The 18,816-nt window shown below is 48.7% G+C and overlaps 1 protein-coding gene across 1 annotated transcript; it reads left to right on the top strand.

Annotated features, from left to right (window-relative positions):
• The first annotated feature begins 3,503 nt into the window (after positions 1 to 3,503).
• LOC121276088 (repetin-like) lies at positions 3,504 to 11,587 on the top strand. Its single transcript, XM_041184025.1, has 5 exons — positions 3,504 to 3,869; positions 4,906 to 5,028; positions 5,230 to 5,784; positions 8,404 to 8,570; positions 11,491 to 11,587. Exons 1-5 carry the CDS (start codon positions 3,504 to 3,506, stop codon positions 11,585 to 11,587), a joined length of 1,308 nt encoding a protein of 435 aa, XP_041039959.1.
• The last annotated feature ends 7,229 nt before the right edge of the window (positions 11,588 to 18,816 follow it).

The following is an 18,816-nucleotide window of genomic DNA, read 5'->3' as shown; positions in this document are numbered from 1 at the left end:
CTGATAAACTTTTAACAAAAGAATCAATATTTATTTAACAAGAAAAGAGTCAATATATTACAATACTCCTTCACCCACAACTGTCCCTTTACAGATATATACAGATTTGTAAGCGTAAAACAAGTTACAAAAACTACCTTATACTCTAATGTTCACAGTGAGTACACCGTCCATGTAAACTAATTGTTAACCTGTGGTCAGACACACCACATTCTGAAACCAAGTGACAGATGCCACTCCAAACAGATGCTATGAATCTCTCAACAGCTACCCCACCACCCCCCACCTCACCAGAAGCTTGTCACATCATGAGGCAACCAGTCTCACTGAACTCCATCTTTCACATGAGGTATTCCAATCTCTACTCTCTAAGAACTCACTTTGGAATCTCCCCCCAGCCCAATGCTTTATCTCAGCCGCCTTCCACAAAGGTTCACCTCCAGGGTTTTGAACTCTCCTTCCGACATTCCTCTCCCGTGAGTCACCACGTGCACTCAAACTGCCTTCCACGCAAACTGTCTCTCCACTACCAGGACTCAAGACGTTAACTCTGGGGTTTTTTTTTTCTCTCCACAGATGCTGTTAGACCTGCTGAGTTTTTCCAGCATTTTCTGTTTTTGTTGTGGAAGTGCCATAGCTTGGCATGGGGCATGAAGGACCATTGGGGCTGAATGGGAAAGAGTATCATGGGAGGCTATAAGGTGATGTGGATAGGGCATGGGGAGTATGTGTGGGACCAGGGGATGTGAAGAATGAGGGTTAGAAGGCCTTTCTGTTTCTATTAACTGGGACAAAGTCCCATAGCACCAAGGCAAGTCTTTTAACTATCCCATCTTGACACATGGCAACCCCTGTGGCTACCTCCATATTCTTTGCCAAGTCAGGCTAACTTGACTCCAGTCAGCACCTTCACCAACGCCCCCCCGCCCCCACATTTTTTTTCTATTCTTTCACGGAACATGGGCATCACTAGCTAAGCCAGCATTTATTGCCCATCCCTAACTGCTCTTGAGATTGGCGAAGGTGAGCTGCCCTTCTTGAACTGCTGCAGCACATGTGGTGTAAATACACCCACTGTGTTGTTAGGGAGGGAGTTCCAGGATTCTAACCCAGCAACAGAGAAGGAACAGTGTCATATTTCCAAGTCAGGATAGTGAGTGACTTGAAGGGTCCAGTTGGTGGTGTTCCCATGCATCTGCTGCCCTTGGCCTTCTAGATGATAGAGGCTACAGGTTTGGAAGGTGCTGTCAAAGGAGCCTCGGTGAGTTCTGCAGCACATCTTGTAGATGGTACACACTGCTGCTACTGTGTGTCGGTGGTGGATGGAGTGAATATTGAAGGCGGTGGATGGGATCCCAATGAAGCGGGCTGCTTTGTCCTGAATGGTGTCAAGCTTTTTTGAGTGTTGTTGGAGCTACACTCATCCTGGTAAGTGGAAAGTATTCCATCACTCTCCTGACTTGTGCTTTGTAGATGGTGGACAGATTCTGGGGAGTCAAGAGATCAGTTACTTTCTGCAGAATTCCTAGCCTCTGACCTGCTCTTGTAGCCATAGTGTTTATATGGCTGGTCCTGTTCAGTTTCTGGTCAATGGTAACCCCCAGGATGTTGATAGTGGGGAATTCAGTGATGGTAATGCTATTGAATGTCAATGGGAGATGTTTGGATTCTCCCTTGTTAGAAATGTTCATTGCCTGATAGGAACATGAGAACATTGGAGGATGAGTAGGCCATTCAGCCCTTCAAGCCTGCTCTGCCATTTAACTAGATCATAGCTGATCTTATACCTCAACACCATCTTCCCATACTATCTCCATATCCCTTGATGTCATTGGTATCCGGAAATCTATCAATCTCTGTCTTGAACATACTCAATGCCTAAGCCTCCACAGCCCTCTGGGGTCAAGAAATCCAAAGATTTACCACCCCCAACCGAAGAAATTCCTCCTCATCTCGGTCCTAAATGACCTATCCTATTCTGAAACTGTTTCCCCTGGTTCTAGACTCGCCAGCCATGGGAAACATCCTTCCTGCATCTACCCAGTCAAGCCCTGTAAGAATTTTGTACACTTCAATGAGATCACCTCTCATTCTTCTAAACTCTAGGGAATACAGGCCCAGTCTTTCCTCTTAGGACAACGCTGCCATCGCAGGGATTAGTCTGGTGAACCTTTGCTGCATTCCCGCTATGGCCAGTAAATCTTTTCTTAGGTAAGGAGACCAAAACTGCATAAATTACTCCAGAAGTGGTCTCACCAAGACCCTATACAACTTCAGCAAGACTCCCTTATGCCTGTACTCAAGGCTAACATATAATTTGCCTTCCTGATTGCTTGTTGCACCTGCATGTTAGCTTTCAGTGATGTATGAACAAGAACACCCAGGCCCCTTTGGACATCAGTATTTCCCAATCTCTCCCCATTTAAGAAATACTCTCCCTTTCTGCTTTCCCTCCCAAAGTGGATAACTTTAAACTTTTCTACAGCATATTCCATCAGAAATGCTCTTGCCCACTCACTCAATCTGTCTAAACCTCCTTGAAGCCTCTTTGCATCCTCCAAAACAATTCACATTTCCACCAAGTTTTGCGTCAACAGCAAACTTGGAAATATCACATTCGACATCTAAATCATTAGAATGGATTATGAACAGCTAGGACCCGAGCATTGATCCTTGCACTGATTGGCTGGCAACTCACAGGGGACAAGATTTCTGCCCCCAGGGTCCTTGATCCTGGGGAAGGTCCACTGCTATCTACTTGAGTGCCTGATTGGCATTTTTTTTCATGGGACTTCTCCAAAGGTGGTAACACAGAACTCTTGCTGGCGGTCCAGTCAGCGGATGAGAAGCCCTATGCCTGGATTAAATGCCAGTGAATCCTCCCCCATGGTTAGTAAAGGGTTTAATTAAGTCTCCATCCCAACCATTTGTAAATAGCAATAGCATTTGGAAGGGGATTTAAAAGCACATATTTTTCATCAAGTTTGACTATTTTTTTATTGTTTAGCCTGGATAGTCTGCAACATCTCATGTTTTTGTTCATTGCCCAATTAAATATCAAATGGAGTAAACATAGCCAGGTCAATGTCAAGCACCAGAATGCACAGTGGATGCAAGCTCTTGATCAGCAGCACTACATTCACACTAATCCACAGTTAAATTGAACAATATTTCTTTTCAGGCCTAGGGTTTTGTTTGAAGTTTTATTTTAATATGATTGCAAACACGTCTGTTAGTTTTAAAAATTCATGTTTCATTCCTCCTATCAAGCATGGGGGACTGCATCTGCTGTAGTAAATATCCATTCTGTGATTCTGTGCGAATAATTCCAGCGAAGGGGCCAGGGACTTTGCAGACATGGCAGTGTTTTATTCAGCAGAGACTTGAAGCTGTCAACTACATCAGCAGCAACTGTACAGAACGCAGACACTCAGCAAAACATTAAATGATTCATTTTTTATGAATGGCCTCTGCTTCACTCGGGTCATCCTGTCACAAGAGAAATGATTCATGGTCAAGGTCTAATGGCTAATAGGTTTGGGATGCCGGAAGTGGTGGCTGTGGCTAAGGGTGGTGTGTCCCTCAAGGCAGCGAAACAGTCGCTGACTAAAGTCACCAAGAAGCTGCCCAAGAAGCGGAGGAAGTCTCACAAGCAGAGCTATTCCACTTACGTGTACAGTGGGCTGACCCATGTCCGCCCTTCCACCAGGACCTTGTCCAAGGGCATGAGTGTTATGAATTTCTTCATTGTTGATATTTTCGAGCGCATCGCCTCCGAGGCTTTGCTCTTCATTCACTACAACAAGCGCCACACTATCCCGGCCAGGGAGATCCAGAGCGCCGGAAGTCTCACGCTGCCAGGGGAACTGGCCAAACATGCCGTCTCCGAAGGCACCAAAGCAGTCACCAAATACACCAACTCCATTTAGATCAATAATTCTAAAGATTATAATATAGTAAAACATTGATAGAGTCACATCACTTGTGCTTAATCTTCACAGCAACTTTCCTTCTGAACTATTTTAACCACATCCTGAACCTACACTGCTTGGAGCGACACTGGATGAGGGCAACAAAAAGAATCTACTTAGGCCAATAGTTGAGGTAATTAGCTTTATAACGTTCAATTAGCCTTTACATTGGAGGAAGATGATCTCATTTGCTGTGATCTTGTCAATATTCACAATTAACCTTCCAGTTCCTAACTAAGTTCAGTAAACTGATTCTAGTTGTTATCCCAGTAATCCAGACAGGAGTGGGCAGTCAGAGGAGTGGGCAGTCAGACAAGAGTGGGCAGTCAGACAGGAGCAGGCAATTAGAGGAGCGGGCAGTCAGACAAGAGTGGGCAGTCAGACAGGAGCGGGCAGTCAGACAGGAGCGGGCAGTCAGACAGGAGCGGGCAGTCAGACAGGAGTGGGCAGTCAGAGGAGTGGGCAGTCAGACAGGACCGGGCAGTCAGACAGGAGTGGGCAGTCAGACAGGAGCGGGCAGTCAGACAGGAGCGGGCAGTCAGACAGGAGCAGGCAGTCAGACAGGAGCGGGCAGTCAGACAGGAGCGGGCAGTCAGACAGGAGTGGGCAGTCAGACAGGAGTGGGCAGTCAGACAGGAGCGGGCAATCAGGCAAGAGTGGGCAGTCAGACAGGAGCGGACAGTCAGACAGGAGTGGGCAATCAGGCAAGAGTGGGCAGTCAGACAGGAGCGGGCAGTATAACAGGAGCGGGCAGTCAGACAGGAGTGGGCAATCAGGCAAGAGCGGGCAGTCAGACAGGAGCGGGCAGTCAGACAGGACCGGGCAGTCAGACAGGAGTGGGCAGTCAGACAGGAGTGGGCAGTCAGACAGGAGTGGGCAGTCAGACAGGAGCAGGCAGTCAGACAGGAGTGGGCAGTCAGACAGGAGTGGGCAGTCAGACAGGAGCGGGCAGTCAGACAGGAGTGGGCAGTCAGACAGGAGCGGGCAGTCAGACAGGAGCGGGCAGTCAGACAGGAGTGGGCAGTCAGACAGGAGCGGGCAGTCAGACAGGAGCGGGCAGTCAGACAGGAGCGGGCAGTCAGACAGGAGTGGGCAGTCAGACAGGAGTGGGCAGTCAGACAGGAGTGGGCAGTCAGACAGGAGTGGACAGTCAGACAGGAGTGGGCAGTCAGACAGGAGCGCGCAGTCAGACAGGAGTGGACAGTCAGACAGGAGCGGGCAGTCAGACAGGAGTGGGCAGTATAACAGGAGTGGGCAGTCAGACAGGAGTGGGCAGTCAGACAGGATCGGGCAGTCAGACAGGAGCGGGCAGTCAGACAGGAGCGGGCAGTCAGACAGGATCGGGCAGTCAGACAGGAGCGGGCAGTCAGACAGGAGTGGGCAGTCAGACAGGAGCGGGCAGTCAGACAGGAGTGGACAGTCAGACAGGAGCGGACAGTCAGACAGGACCGGGCAGTCAGACAGGAGTGGACAGTCAGACAGGAGCGGGCAGTCAGACAGGAGCGGGCAGTCAGACAGGAGTGGGCAGTCAGACAGGAGTGGGCAGTCAGACAGGAGCGGGCAGTCAGACAGGAGTGGACAGTCAGACAGGAGCGGGCAGTCAGACAGGAGCGGGCAGTCAGACAGGAGTGGGCAGTCAGACAGGAGTGGGCAGTCAGACAGGAGCGGGCAGTCAGACAGGAGTGGACAGTCAGACAGGAGCGGACAGTCAGACAGGACCGGGCAGTCAGACAGGAGTGGACAGTCAGACAGGAGCGGGCAGTCAGACAGGAGCGGGCAGTCAGACAGGAGTGGGCAGTCAGACAGGAGTGGGCAGTCAGACAGGAGCGGGCAGTCAGACAGGAGTGGACAGTCAGACAGGAGCGGGCAGTCAGACAGGAGCGGGCAGTCAGACAGGAGTGGGCAGTATAACAGGAGCGGGCAGTCAGACAGGAGCGGGCAGTCAGACAGGAGTGGGCGGTATAACAGGAGTGGACAGTCAGACAGGAGCGCGCAGTCAGACAGGAGTGGGCAGTCAGACAGGAGTGGGCAGTCAGACAGGAGTGGGCAGTCAGACAGGAGTGGGCAGTCAGACAGGAGTGGGCAGTCAGACAGGAGCGCGCAGTCAGACAGGAGTGGGCAGTCAGACAGGAGTGGGCAGTCAGACAGGAGTGGGCAGTCAGACAGGAGCGGGCAGTCAGACAGGAGCGCGCAGTCAGACAGGAGTGGGCAGTCAGACAGGAGTGGGCAGTCAGACAGGAGCGGGCAGTCAGACAGGAGTGGGCAGTCAGACAGGAGTGGGCAGTCAGACAGGAGTGGGCAGTCAGACAGGAGCAGGCAGTCAGACAGGAGCGGGCAGTCAGACAGGAGCGGGCAGTCAGACAGGATCGGGCAGTCAGACAGGAGCGGGCAGTCAGACAGGAGCGGGCAGTCAGACGGGAGTGGGCAGTCAGACGGGAGTGGGCAGTCAGACAGGAGCGCGCAGTCAGACAGGAGCGCGCAGTCAGACAGGAGCGCGCAGTCAGACAGGAGCGCGCAGTCAGACAGGAGCGGGCAGTCAGACAGGAGTGGGCAGTCAGACAGGAGTGGGCAGTCAGACAGGAGTGGACAGTCAGACAGGAGCGGGCAGTCAGACAGGAGTGGGCAGTCAGACGGGAGTGGGCAGTCAGACAGGAGTGGGCAGTCAGACAGGAGCGGGCAGTCAGACGGGAGTGGGCAGTCAGACAGGAGTTACTAAGCCATTTTTAAAGGTCAACGTTAGCAAAGGCAGGAAGAAAGTGGGACACCTCATTTGGGGAGGTGTCCTGTATGCATGAGGGACACGCCCCATCAAGATGTCCCCCCACCACCCTTTCTTCCACACCGACTGCCTGACAGAAGATGGCTCCCAACCCCTCTCCCCTCTTGCTGGGCTGGGGAATCTACCCCTGCCCTAATACCCCGGGACTGACACTCTCGGGGCGGCAATGCTCCTCTTCGACTTCCTTCCCGCAATCCTGGCTGTGCCATCTACTGCCCTCTGGTGGTGCTGGGAACGATTGGCCGGCAAATCCTGCGTCCTCCCAAGTGAGGGGTGGATGCCCACTCTCCACTCATTTCGCCCATCCCCCAGTGTATTATGGCTGTGGGGTGGCTCGGCGCGGAACAAGCCCATTTCCAGCCAACTTTACATCAGCGGTGGGGGGGTGGGGTGGGGGGGGGGGGTGGTGGTTGAAAGCTGACTGCTCTCCCTTAAAATGCAGCCCACAATCTCACACTCACACAATCTCTCACTCACAGCCACGCACTTACAATCCCGAAAACACTCACAATTACACCCACAGACACAGATAAACATCTACCCCCCAACCGCACCCCCCCGCCCCTCCGCGCACACACACACACACACACACACACACGGTGAATTAAATCCAAGTGTTGGGGTCTGACCCAGTGAGAACCCTGCCTTGCCTCCTTTGGGGAAGTTCCATTATTTTAAGTGCCAGTTCAGCACTGAATCGGCCTTTCCTGAGCTCAAGGACCTCATGGTTGTAAATCCCAACTGGGGGCTGGGAGCTCTTAATTGCAGGCAGTGCCACAGGGGCAGCAGTGGTAGCTGCCAGCAATGTACCCACCAGAGGCCCAGCGTCAGCGAGGGAACCATGCAGGACACAGGCGAGTGAGGGCAGGATGGCGATCGCAGGGTGAGGTTCATGGGAGAGGAGACTCAGAGGTAAGGACAGTGGGGTGGTTCTTAGCGGACCCCTTTCCCAATGACGGGTTCCTCAGTCAGGCTGTCCACGTGGAAACCGACCTGTGCGCTGCTGGTTGAATGCCAGCGATGGTGGAAAAGGCCCTAAAGTGGGCTTTAAAATTGAAGGCTCAGCCTCTGGGGCCGATGACACAAATGATCTGAAGGGTACACTTGGCTCTGCCAGCTGGAAAGACAAAGATGGCAGAGGCATGGGAACAGCGCCACCTGCAGGCTTTCCTCCAAGTCACACGCCATACTGACTTAGAAATAGACCACTGTCTCGTCACTGAGGTCAAAATCCTGGAACTCCCTCCCCAGAGGCACTATGGCTGTACCTGCACCACATCAACTGCAGTGCTTCGAGAAGGTGGCTTACCACCTCTTTCACAAGTGCAATTACAAAAGAGCACTAAACATGCCCACACCCCGTGAATGAATAAAGAGAAAAATAAATCAGTTTTGTCAGAATTATTGCCTCTTTTCAAGCTGCAGTGCTTGTTGGTGTAGAATTGTGACCATTTTAATTACTGCCATATTTTTTTTTTTAAATGTGGAGAGTCACAGATTTATCTTTTTGACCTGTACTTGACTGTTGGAATTCTTCAGTTTTGCTTTTCCAAATAATTATATGCATCTTTCTTTATGCCAAATTAATACGCAGAGAAGAAGGAAAAAATTGATTTTGTACCTTTAAAATACTGTGTTGAATTGTTCCCTTAGTTACGCAAGGGGAAAAGCAAAGTCAAACCATCCTCTGTGGGTCCCACCTCACAAACAAAAGATAAGTTTGGACCTCCGTTAAGTTTAAAAATCAGAGAAATAGTGTTTTCCGTGATTTATTATGTTCAATTTATGGTACAGGTATTAATCATTTTAGATCAGACACAGTACGTACAGATATAAAACTGGTTAACAACTCCAGACAACAGCCAGACTCAGTCAATCTATTACTTATGATTTGTATTAAATAGATCCTTCAGGCACAAACTGGTCAAGATGATAGACTTAATCAGCTTTGTGCTATCAAATTAGTAAAGTAATTATGTATACAATTAGTGTCAAATAGCATCTCCAGCTTTGCTGCTATTTATTTGGTTAATGACAAACTCAACTGCAACAATAATTGTGGCAGGGACCGGCTGTCTAGTATCCTTACCGTGAAGCAATTGCTAATTTGGTCGTAGATTTTTCCGTTCATCTAAGGTTGTCTATTTATAGCCTTGAAGTGCAATAATATTGCTTGGTTCTTTTCATCACCCAGTGTTTATCCTTAAGCACCCTGTGAGGTTTGTCCACCTATTCAAAATCCAATACTGGTGTACTGGAGTTGCAATTGTGTATTGTAAGGGTACAAGGCCAGTTCGGACCTGTACCAGTCATTTCCAAATTTGACTGTTTTTTCCTGGGTGAATTAAACTCACTGCTGAATGAGTCACCCTGTACCGGCCCCTTCAAACAAATCTACAGCACTACCCCTTCTTACAGCTGTTCATTTCATGTTATGCTTGACAGTTACCTAAACTTTAAATTGCATATTCTATCAATCACAAACACTTATTTTCTCAATCACCCTATAAATAGTCTGGCACCGTGCTTGGATTAGTAATCCAGAGAGCTGGTTTAAGAAGAAATCTGTTCAAACCTCTCCATAGCAGCTAGGGAATTTAAATGCTATTAATTAAATGAATCAGAAATAAAAAGCTTGAACCAGTAATAGTGACCATGAAACTGTTGGATTGTTGTTTAAAAACACACCCAGTTCACTAATGTCCTTCAGGGAAGAAAATTTGTCCTTACCTGGTCTGGCTTACATGTGACATCAGGCCCATTGCTCTGTGGTTGCATCTGAAATGGCCTAGCAAGCTACTCAGTTGAATAGGGAAGGGTGATAAATCTGCCCTTGCCAGCGACATTACTTATCATGAATGAATGTAAAAAAAAATGCCCACCTTTGCCATGTCTCATTCCCACTGCCGCTAAAACCTTCATTCACGTTTGTTATCACCTCAGCTTCCTCATGAGCCTCGCCTGCTCCCACCTGCGTAAAGTCCAACTCGTTCAATTCACTCCAAATTTACAACTTACGTTCATTGAGTTTTGCTTCCCTATTGCTCAGATTCTCAAAACCACCATTGAACGTTCATCCTTCAATGCACTGAATATAGGATTTTGGTGTCACATGGAGTTTTTAGAAGCAGATAGCATTGACGCATTCAATGAGAGACATGATACATCCACAAGAGAGCAGGAATAGATAGAAATGGGAAAAGAGTGCAAAGAGATAACTAGAATGGTAGGAAGTTGATGTGGAGTATGAACACAGGAATATACTATTTGGGCTAACTGGCCTGTTTCTGTTACTTCTTGGTAAGTTGGATCTTCCTATGACAGTCATATCCACACTCAAATATGCCTGAGGACTCTATTTGCCTTGTTCAAGGCATCTCATCTTCATTCCAACTGGGTGACTTCTAACAACAGATAAAGCAAAAGGAGTTCTTGGATTTCTGGGGAGGAGTCTTTGGTATTGCAACAAAAATATCAGAGTTATAACTTACCAATCATTTGTTTATCTAATCCTGGAGAATGCAAGTTGTGTGCAGGATCCTTATGGTGGGAGATATAATTAAGCAATCCTAAGACATGCTGCCCGATTCTGCATGAATCCATGTGGGAAATACACCAGAGTCACATCCTGGATCAAAGATTTGGAATGGGAATCGCGGCAGCAAAGGAGGGAGAAACATAGACTGACCGTGTTCTGTAAAATATGGGATGGACTGGTGGGAATTACTGCCCTCTGACAATGGCTGGGATTTTCCCTGAAATTGGTAAAGTCCAATATCGGGCAGGGAAATTGGCATTTGACCTGCCAACGGCAATGTCCGACTTTCACCCTGTATCATGCGGAACGTTGTTTAAAAAAAATCAGAGGCACAGGTTTCACGTTGGATCGCTGGTGGTGCAGACTCGGATTCACCCACCCCGCAGTGACCTCAGAGTTCCAGTAATCCAGCCGCCATATTTAAAGGGTGCCCCTGCGCAGAGCTAGCACCCTCTAAGGGATTGGAAGCTCTGGAAAGTCATGGCTGCCAAAGGGAGGAAACATGCTGCCCCCAAATTTAGTAATGGCTCCCTTGAGCGCCTGCAGGATGCAGCAGAGGCCTGTCACAATGTCTCTACACTCACTCTGGGTGAAGGCCAACAAGCAAGGTCACCAATCCGAATAGGAGGTTCCGGCGCCAACACCCTCTGAAAAAGGACAGCATCCCAGTTCTGAAAGAGGATGAATGCTCTCCTCCATTCCACTAGGGTAAGTCACTCTTCTCATCAATCTCAACTCACAAACTCACAAACCCATCACACATCCACAGGGACCCTCACCCACTGCCGATTCAAGGGACATCACCATTCACTCTCGCACATACACTTTCATCTGCCCTGCAGATCATGTCCTCATCCCATCAATGGCACCACTCACCACCCGCACATGCCAGGCATTCTTCTAATCTGGCCTGGCAGACATCCTGCTTACACTCTCTAAACCCATCTTTATGCAGGGCAAGCTATCACACAGCAAGAGGGGGAGGTCAAAGACCAGTGGAGGAATGCCTAAAATCAAGGTCTTGACAGGCTTTGAAAACAGAGTCTTCCAGCTGGCCAGTGAGGATCTGGACCGTTCTGGTGCTGATGGTGAAGTCGGCAGCATTCAACCAAATGAGGATCCATCAGACAACCATGCAGTGAGTGATGTGTCCTGTTTCACAGGCCACTGCCGTGCACTTATTATCTCTCCTTGTTTCACAGGCACTCTGTCGAAGCAGCTGAGGGGTCCACGAACCAGGCCCCCGACTCCAGCCCTGAGGACACCACGGAAGAGGAATACGCAGACACCGACATTTAAGTCCCGTCACAGCGCTCGCCCACACTCTCCACCAGCGCAGAGATACACACCTCGGTGGGACCTAATTCTAAAATAGCCTCGGGGTCACAGTCTGGTGAGCACAGCATACTGTCCGATCCACGGCAGTCGGAGGCAGGAACATTCCAGGATATTGGTGCTCGGAAAATGTCTGGAGGCCAGAAATCTTCTGAGTCAGATGATGAGCCTCTGGACTCAGTCATACCTCGGTTCCTGGAGCTGCAAAGGCAAGCTCGGGAACATCAGGAAGGGATATCTGCTGCACTCCTCAGATTGTAAGGCATAATGGAGGACTCCATCCATCTTCAGGCTGAGGTAATAGCACCTGTATGCCAATGCACCAAGACCAACACTGATAGGGTGATGGCCGCCGTGGAGACCTTGTTCCAGGACATTGGTCCTGCACTGCTACAGGAGCTGCACTCCAGTTGTGAGGCACTTGCAAGCATCCATCAGTGTCAATGCGAGAGGGGCACTGGGCATCTTGAGCTCATTCCAGCTGCCCCTTCCTCTCAAGGAGTCAGCCAGGGGCCCTCAGGCGCCCACAGTGAGGTGGATCGGCAGATGCAGATCCCAGGGTCATCTGCTCAGGTGACTCTGGGAGGGTCCAGCCCAGCCGAATACCCTGTTCCTGTGGCCGCAGCAGCTCCAGCCCCACCGGCCAAGGAGGGTGCCACTGCCACACAGCAGGACCCTGAAAGCAGGCCGGGGCCCTCCAAGCCTTGGCACTCCAGAAGGTGCCCACCAAGGTCATCACAGACAGGGTGTAGCCATCAGCAGGCTGCCTCTGCCTCTGCTATGGATGTCGAAGATGCACCAAGATATAGCGGCAGGGTTAGAAAGGTCAAGAAGATGTAGTGGCACTGCATGAGCATGTGTGTTAATAACTTGTACATAACATTGACCATTATAAATACACTCCCAAGAATGTCTCCTTGTCTATGTCTGCTTGTTATGATGAGCAGTGTTTGTGTCAATCAGATGTGAAACCTTTGTTCCTCCCCAAAATTAAGGCAAGTGTCACAGGCCAGGGCCTCTCCCCTGTGCAGAGTGTAACTTCCTGAGCAGAGTGATTGTCCAGCTTCATTGTCACTCTCCAGATCAGTGATGCCTGCATCTCGCTGTGGCTTGTGTTTGCTGCAAGAATCTCGTACCCAAGCGTCAGAGGGTCCCATGATGTTCTCTGTGTGCTCTCAGCAGCTTAGAGGCGGGGCTATACCCTACCACCTCGTCACCATTCCTGACAGGTGAAGGTGTGGTGCTGAAAGGAACAGGTGATGAAGCTTGCCAAAAAATCAAGTGCTGTTAAAGTCCATGTAGCTGCTGTACTTCAGCAGCGTCTCCATGATATGACCCTCTTCATAGAGCATATGTGCACTGCCCTCAGCCACACAGGCGTCAGACGTTTCCAGATGCAATGTGAAGATCTTAGCTGTGTCCTCACTGCATCTCATCATCATCCTCCTGGAATCTTGTGGCAAAGAGTGCTTTGTGACCAGGCCTGCCTCGTCTGGCTAGTGCAATGCCCTCATCACCTGCCCGCTTGCCTTCCAGGACCTCATCACCCTCAAACCCATTGACTTCCTCCTCATCGGAGGAGATAAGCAGCTCTTGCATCTGCTCATCATCCAGGCCCTCCTCTCTTTCCATCATCAGGTTGTGCAGCACGCAGCAAGCCATTATGATGCACGACACCTCTGGGAATCCAGAAATCTCAGCAAATCCCAGAGCTCTTGCTTCCTGGCTCACCTGATCTCTGTTGAAGTTGACAAAGGTGTGTGCCTTGCCAAAAAGGGTGTCCATGGCCTCCTTGATACGTTTGTGGGCAGAGGCTTGTGAGATCCTGCACAGATCCCCGGTGGGGTCCTGGCAGGAGCTAGTGCTGTAGAAATTGAACATAGTAGTCATCTTCACTGTCACTGGCAGTGGATGTCCTCTGAGTCCCCGTGGAGTCAATTCCTGCAGAAGGTGGCATATATGAGTGACCAGTTCCCTTGACATGTGCAGTTGTCGGCCACACTGGTTCTCACTCATCTGAGCCCTCTATAGGCCCTGCGTCTAGTGATGCGCCTACGAACGGTGACTCTCTGAGTTTCATTCTCTGCATGCGGAGGAGGTCCTGCCCCCCTTGGTCTTGAGGCTTATGCTCCTCCCTTTGGTGAGCCAGGCGCCTCTGTCACTTTCTTCTCTGTCTTCTCTCCTGTTTATAAACAATGAGGCAGAAAGCGAGATCATCAGGCTCCATCTTCCTGGTAGTCTCCTCACTGCAATATCACAGAGAAAGAAGAGAGACACATGGGCAACAATTGCCTCCTAAGGACCACTCTTGATCAAGTCAATGCCTGTGGAGCCTCTCAAGGCCCCTTTACGCATGCTGAAGAGCTTTGGTCACCCCACAGATAGCCAATGTTTGGTGCTCGTGGTGGTTGACTAAAACCTCACCTACCACCGCCCCACATCATGTGACTGGGAGGTGACGGCTTTGACCACTCCACTGTATCCTGAACTCTCTCTCAGAAATAGGCATTGGCCTAACCTGCACTCCAAGGCTTCACAGTTTGCCTGGACCAAGAGCGTGTCTTTTCAATGTCAATTTAAACATAATACAAGGGATTAGGAGCGACCCCTCTGTCGGTGTTCCATGGCCACCTTTTGCAAGGGAATCTCCAAATTTGCCCAGTTGTCCGATGGTTTTGCAGCACCATAGCACTTATTCGAGTTTGAAGTGCGCATGTGAGGGGCTAACAGTAGAGGGACAATCATTGGCAATCTCAGGAATTAGCGCTGCTTGAGTGGGCACCATTGTTTGACTGGCCTAACTCTAAGCTTGTCAATTGAGCTTAAACTAGGAGGTCTCAACTGCAGAAAGTGCTGAGCTTTGACATGTTTTTCTACCATTTGCCCGGACATTTTCTTCCCCCCCCTGCCCCCACTCCCAGCATGCACTAGTGTGAAACCTTTAGTCTGTGCTGCCACAACCCCCTCATGCACCATTGCCCTAACCCTGGGGTTCCCTTCCCTCCGGCACTATTGCCCAGCTCCCAGCACCAGACACAAAAAAGCTACTGTGGAGGGTTGCCCGTGACCCCACTCCACCACCCCCCGCACCCCCCCCCCCCCCCCCACACCCCCCCCCCCCCCCCCCACCCCCCCCCCCCCCCCCCCCGCCCCCCACCCCCCGCCATGAATTCATGGAGCCGCTTCCTTGCATTGGGATCTGCACGAACGCTGTGCTAAGTTATGTCCACTCACCTCCGAGTTCTCCTGGAAGTCCAGGTCACCAGGTGCACGCCTTTTATAAGCAGTCGTGAAACACGCTGTTCTAAAATCATGCTGATGTGGGATTTCAATTTGAAATGGCCTGGGGTGATTTTGGGGTCATGAAAGGGGGAAGGGACGATCACTTCCTGGATTTAGGTTGCCAGGAAACTGCCCTTCTTGTGAGATTTTCTGATCTTGCCACGAACACACACCCAACCCGATTGGGCACGGAAAATCCCAACCAATGACAAAACACAAGGAAGCCACCCACACAAACTACAAAAACCATTTGTTTCTAGGACAGTGCCTCGACAATCTTTCTTACGAAGGACAATCCCACAATGGAACAAGCTGCCAAAGGAAAGTCACAGCTCCATCACTGGAAACCTTCAAGACTCATCTTTAGATTATTCCCATCTATATGTTTTTCATTATCAGGACAACCAATCAACAGGCATTGCCTGATTTAACTAGTGGTAACAATCTAAGTATTGGTAGAATTCAGATGCCGAGACAACTAAGCAGAAACAGAAGCAGAAACAGATCCTAAAAACAAAAGGCCTATTAATTTAATCATTGACAACCTCTAACTTATCAACATTAAATCAACATTTAGTTATTTCCCTTTGTTTCATATCTTTGTTCACATGATGAGGAACACCTCTTCCTGGCCTATCTTTCTATGCTTGGGTATTAACCTACACCCTTTGAAATGATCATCCACGCTGTGTTTCTCCTTCTTAGGCAGTCCCTCAGGTTCGAGGATGACTTGCTGCCACAGTGGCTCAATGGGCTTTGAGCTGGCTGATTAGCCCAACACATGATCTGCAGACTCTGCCACAAATAGTGCTGGCAGGGACGGGTCTACAAGTTGTTGGGAAGTTTGTGCACTTTCTCCAATGCCTCAAATTTGCCTCTATGTGTCCCTGATGAAGTCTCTGGATGTGTTTGGCGCTTTCCTGAATGGACCTTCTCCATTTTGATCGGCCACAGGCCAGGGACTCCCAGGTGTCACCGGGGATGTTTGACCTCTTTAAGGATGCTTTAAGGACAATTCCTAAGTGTTTCCTTATTTAGCCAGAAGTCGGTCAGACCAGAAATGTCATAACCTTTGTCATTGGTACTGTTTTTCAAATCACATAATTTATTCTTAATGCTTAATATTTTTCCTAAGGTAGTTATAGACTCACATTGAATCAGTCCCCTATAGCGTTCCAGCTCTTTTGATCCTTTCCTGTTTGCTTATTTTCCAAACTGCCTTCATTCAATGCCCTCACTGTGTGTTTAAGTTGAATGTTGTCTCATCTTTCAATGTTCTTCCATGGTATATTTCATTATTTCATCTGCTCTAGATATTGGTGGCCATGTATCTCTTTGACTTTCTTCATAGCTAATGCTATTTAACTTCTACATGTTACAGATTCTTTAGCTTATTTGATAGTATTTCATTATTATATTTGTATTGAGCTTGGATGATGACACGTTTGTTGAATGAAAGTAATCAGAGAGGTCAGTAAACATCCAGATAAATGTAGGAAATCTGAAACATGTACATAAGGGGAGGAAGATATAGAGATCTCTTAGGTAAAGATAATTTGAACCAGGTCTCAACCAAGTTGAATGCGTACTGTAGGTAACAAGTCCAGAATTATAGATAATAAATCCAGGCTCACTGGATGGAATTTAATCCAGGCTGCATTGTCAGTGAGAGTCCCACATCGCCTCTGTCGGAGAAGGTTGGCCATATTAAGTGCCTGTCAGACACTTAACTGATCAGCAGAGGGAGTTCCCCGGGATGGAAGACCAAGGTTGGAAATCCTGCCCTCATGAGAGATGCTGGCCGTTCAGAAACTGGAAGCTGTCCAGGAGCTGCCAGCAATGCATCCACCAGAGGCCTGGGATCCCTGAGGGTGAGTGAGGGGGGATGGTGGTGAGGATTGAGGTTGGGAGGAGTGAGTGGTTGGCCGGGGGATGGTGAAGCGTCAGAGGAAAGAATAGCGGGGGGGTTGGCTCTCATCAGCCACCCACCCCCAATCCCCCACCCCTTCCCGATGCTGGGTCCCTCGAGCAGGCACTGAGTGCCTTTGAATGAGGGACACCTCCTGCATTTTGGGCTTCCCGTGTGGCGAATCCCCCACCTGCTGTTGGTTGAATAACAGTGATATTGGGTTGAGGCCCCTAAGTAGGGATTAATTGCCCACATAAAGGCTTCAGTTAGTGCCCGGTGTATAGGGGTTGGGGTGGGGGAAAGCTGTTTATGAGCCTTCTTGTCCCAGATTTGGGTTGACATGGGAAGGTGGCAGAGTGCCTAACCACATCCTCCCATCCAGGTAAATGCCCCTCCCACCTCCAAACTTGCTGCTGGGGGCAGAGGGAGTATTAAATTCCACCCAGAGTTACCAAACCCACACTCATAGGTACATTTTAAAAGTATACAAATTCAGAAAATGATGTTTGGCTGTGAGAGATTTCACCATGACATCTTCATTTTGGGGGGAGACAATGTTGTGGTGGTATTGTCAACTGCATTAGTAATCCAGAGGCCCAAGCTAGTGATCAGGAAACATGGGTTCCAATCTCACCATTGCAACGGGTAGTTTTTAAATTCGATTAATAAATCTGGAATTGAAAGCTTACCTCAGTAATGGTGACTGTGAAACTATCATTGATTGTCTTAAAAACCCATCCGGTTCACTGATGTTCTTTAGGGAAGAAAATCTGCTGTCCTTACCTGGTCTGGCCTACATGTGACTCCAGGCCCACAACAACGTGGTTGGCTCTTGAGCAAGTCACTCAGTTCAAGGGCAATTTCCAGCAACACCCTAATCCTCTGAAAGAATAAAGAAAAAGTCAAGATGTTCATGTGTAGAGGGACCATCAACTATCGGACAGGAAAAATCCAACCTCGTTTCAGGAGATGATGATTATGTTTATAGATACCATCTCCCTGTCAGTTAAAGGTTAGAAGGGATTTGCTGTTGAAATGAATGTGGATGATATAAAGGAACTCATTTAGAAGTAGAGGAAACTGAAACTGACTTTATATGCTGTTAATACCTGGAAAGAAATGACAGAAAGTACAACACAAGGTGGCAATACTGCCCAGAATTGAAAACAGTAGACAGATGCAGATCACAGGTGAGTCTTAAGTTAAGTTATCATCAGCATTATGATGAAAAATCAGGTTGCACAATGAGTTATTGGCTCAGATATTTGTGAAGACATGTGGCATTGTAATGGTGCATCTACATAAACATATATGACACAACAATAGACTGATGAGATACATCCTGCACCAGTCTGGAAAACTCAGCTCAACCAGATTATGGAGGAATGATGAGGAAACTAATGAAAACCAGCAAAGGCAATCTATCATCAAATGATCACAGTGAGGAGAAGATACAATGAATTTGAGAAAACAGAATTAAAAAAATTGCTGCTGTATAAAGTGTTTCGAATGTGAAAGGAACTCTAATAGGCTGGATTCTAAAATATGGAAAATCTTTGTTTATAATAAAAACAAAGATCACTAAAATCCCAGTTTGGAAAATTAAACGATGATTACATTTTCAGCATGAAGACTACTGGAGGAAGATATTATATTTGTGCGATACTTTAAAGCAGATCTCCTCTTTCTTTTCTTAGGTAGTCTCTCGGGATCGAGGATGACTTGCTTCCACTCTAGTTCGATGGGTTCTGAGATGGCTGGTAAGTCCATTATGCAATCTGCAGACTCTGCCACATTTGGGGTAGATGGTGTTTGAAGGGTTGGGTAGATAGGTTGTTTGAAGGCTGGTGCACTCCCACTGATGCCATGACTTCTCCTCTGCACATTCCTGTTCTAATGTGCCTTTAAGGGATAGCTGCATGACATCAGCAGAAGGGAAGTGTGTCATGTGATCCAGTTTCAGTTTCACTTTGGCCTGTGAGCAGAACACAGCATATACAGT

Source organism: Carcharodon carcharias, chromosome 3 (genome assembly GCF_017639515.1).
Source record: "Carcharodon carcharias isolate sCarCar2 chromosome 3, sCarCar2.pri, whole genome shotgun sequence".
NCBI classification, from domain to species: domain Eukaryota; kingdom Metazoa; phylum Chordata; class Chondrichthyes; order Lamniformes; family Lamnidae; genus Carcharodon; species Carcharodon carcharias.
This window is presented reverse-complemented; position numbering and strand designations above follow the sequence as displayed.

What these genes read in the sequence shown, in the direction of transcription:
- LOC121276088 (XM_041184025.1), top strand. Translation starts at nt 3,504, where the DNA reads ATGATTCATGGTCAAGGTCTAATGGCTAATAGGTTTGGGATGCCGGAA. An exon ending in GGCAGTCAGACAGGAGCGGG is followed by an intron (nt 5,029 to 5,229) that starts CAGTCAGACAGG and finishes AGGAGTGGGCAG; the next exon opens with TCAGACAGGAGTGGGCAGTC. An exon ending in GGCAGTCAGACAGGAGTGGG is followed by an intron (nt 5,785 to 8,403) that starts CAGTCAGACAGG and finishes TTGTTCCCTTAG; the next exon opens with TTACGCAAGGGGAAAAGCAA.